The 1,260-nt window shown below is 40.0% G+C and overlaps 1 protein-coding gene across 1 annotated transcript in view; it reads left to right on the top strand.

Annotated features, from left to right (window-relative positions):
- The window catches only part of LOC100533548 (ADAM10), a gene marked incomplete at its 3' end in the record, with an annotated part of 39,868 nt that extends 38,864 nt beyond the window's left edge, over positions 1–1,004 (top strand). Inside the window, 1 exon segment of the mRNA XM_035973125.1 lies at positions 952–1,004. Coding sequence (XP_035829018.1) covers positions 952–1,004 — 53 coding nt within the window.
- Positions 1,005–1,260: the final 256 nt, after the last annotated feature.

The raw sequence follows: 1,260 nt of genomic DNA, 5'->3' as shown, positions 1-1,260 counted from the left end.
TGATCGCCGATGTCTGTCGCAGATCTGGCACTGGATGATGATGAATGCCATATCCTGTTACTGTACACTTCTACCAAACATAACAACAACAGCTCGGCAAATACAAGTCAGTATTCGTGATAATACTACACCAATAATATTCTGCACCAAAACAAGATGACAACGCTCGTATGCGCAGCTAGTATGTGCGTGACGATCTCATGAATAATAATGACCTACGTACTGCCATAGCAACAATTACCCGAGAATTACAAAGAACTATCAGCTCAGTGCCTAGTTTTGAGAAATCTGACTTTAAAAAACAGTATTCTGAGTTTCACAACTTGTCAAGCTGTTTTGAATGCAAATCTTCAAATATCTTGATAACGACTGAAGAATCTTACAGTTTTGATAGAGTAGATAGAACATTTGGTTTCTGACCTCCTGGTTTTAGTAAGTCAGAGCGGCCAAAAATGTCGCACATAGAATTTTGAAATTCTGAGTTAAGGATTTAACTGCCTCCTGTCCTACCTATAGGCCTTCAAATGGCCATTTTCCGCTTAACCCCTTGCATTTTCTAAATATGATAATCACATTTCTTCCATAAGCTGACACAACGCCTTTTTTCATTTTGGTGCCAACATTTTTTATTTGCTAAATCGAAAGCCTGATCAGTTACCCTAATTGCGTGAAAAAGTCAAAGCGAAACTGTGACTAGTTTTTAAATAAATTAGAATTCATATTTCTGAATCACTAATTTTAAATGGTTACACTGACCCCAAAAAAAAAGCTCTTCTTCTTGAAACTGCTGTGAAGAAAAAAAGAGGCATTTTGTCAGCTTACAGCAAATTTATCAAGGTGTCCACCTGTCTAAGAATACCGCTTTTCTCCTGGGTATTGGATGGTCGTCTTGGACTATTTCGACAGCCCTTTCTATTTATATCCTTGACCTTTGATCCCAGAGGATTCAGTCTGGACTGCCCAGCCTCCAAAGCGTTGCCCCCGGACACTCCGTGTATTGATGAGTAAGTGACGACCTTCGCTCTGAATTTTTCTCCACTTCTTTTTGGATTTCAAAAAAATATCTGTGTACTGTTAATGTAACTGCTGTGGGTGGTTAGCGGGTGGTTTGCTCCTTCTCTCCCTTTCGAACATCTATCGTTACCGTCCATATCTTTCCCTCTTTTCACCCCCCGGGGCGGTGCTACTGACTGAAGTGTCTTTAGGCCATTCCCAAAGGGGAGACATTAACCATGTTCTTATGCAGAGTAGAATTGTAAT

This window comes from Aplysia californica, unplaced genomic scaffold, assembly GCF_000002075.1.
Source record: "Aplysia californica isolate F4 #8 unplaced genomic scaffold, AplCal3.0 scaffold01020, whole genome shotgun sequence".
NCBI lineage: Eukaryota > Metazoa > Mollusca > Gastropoda > Aplysiida > Aplysiidae > Aplysia > Aplysia californica.
Note: the sequence above shows the minus strand (reverse complement) of the source record. Positions and strands in the feature narration are given on the sequence as shown.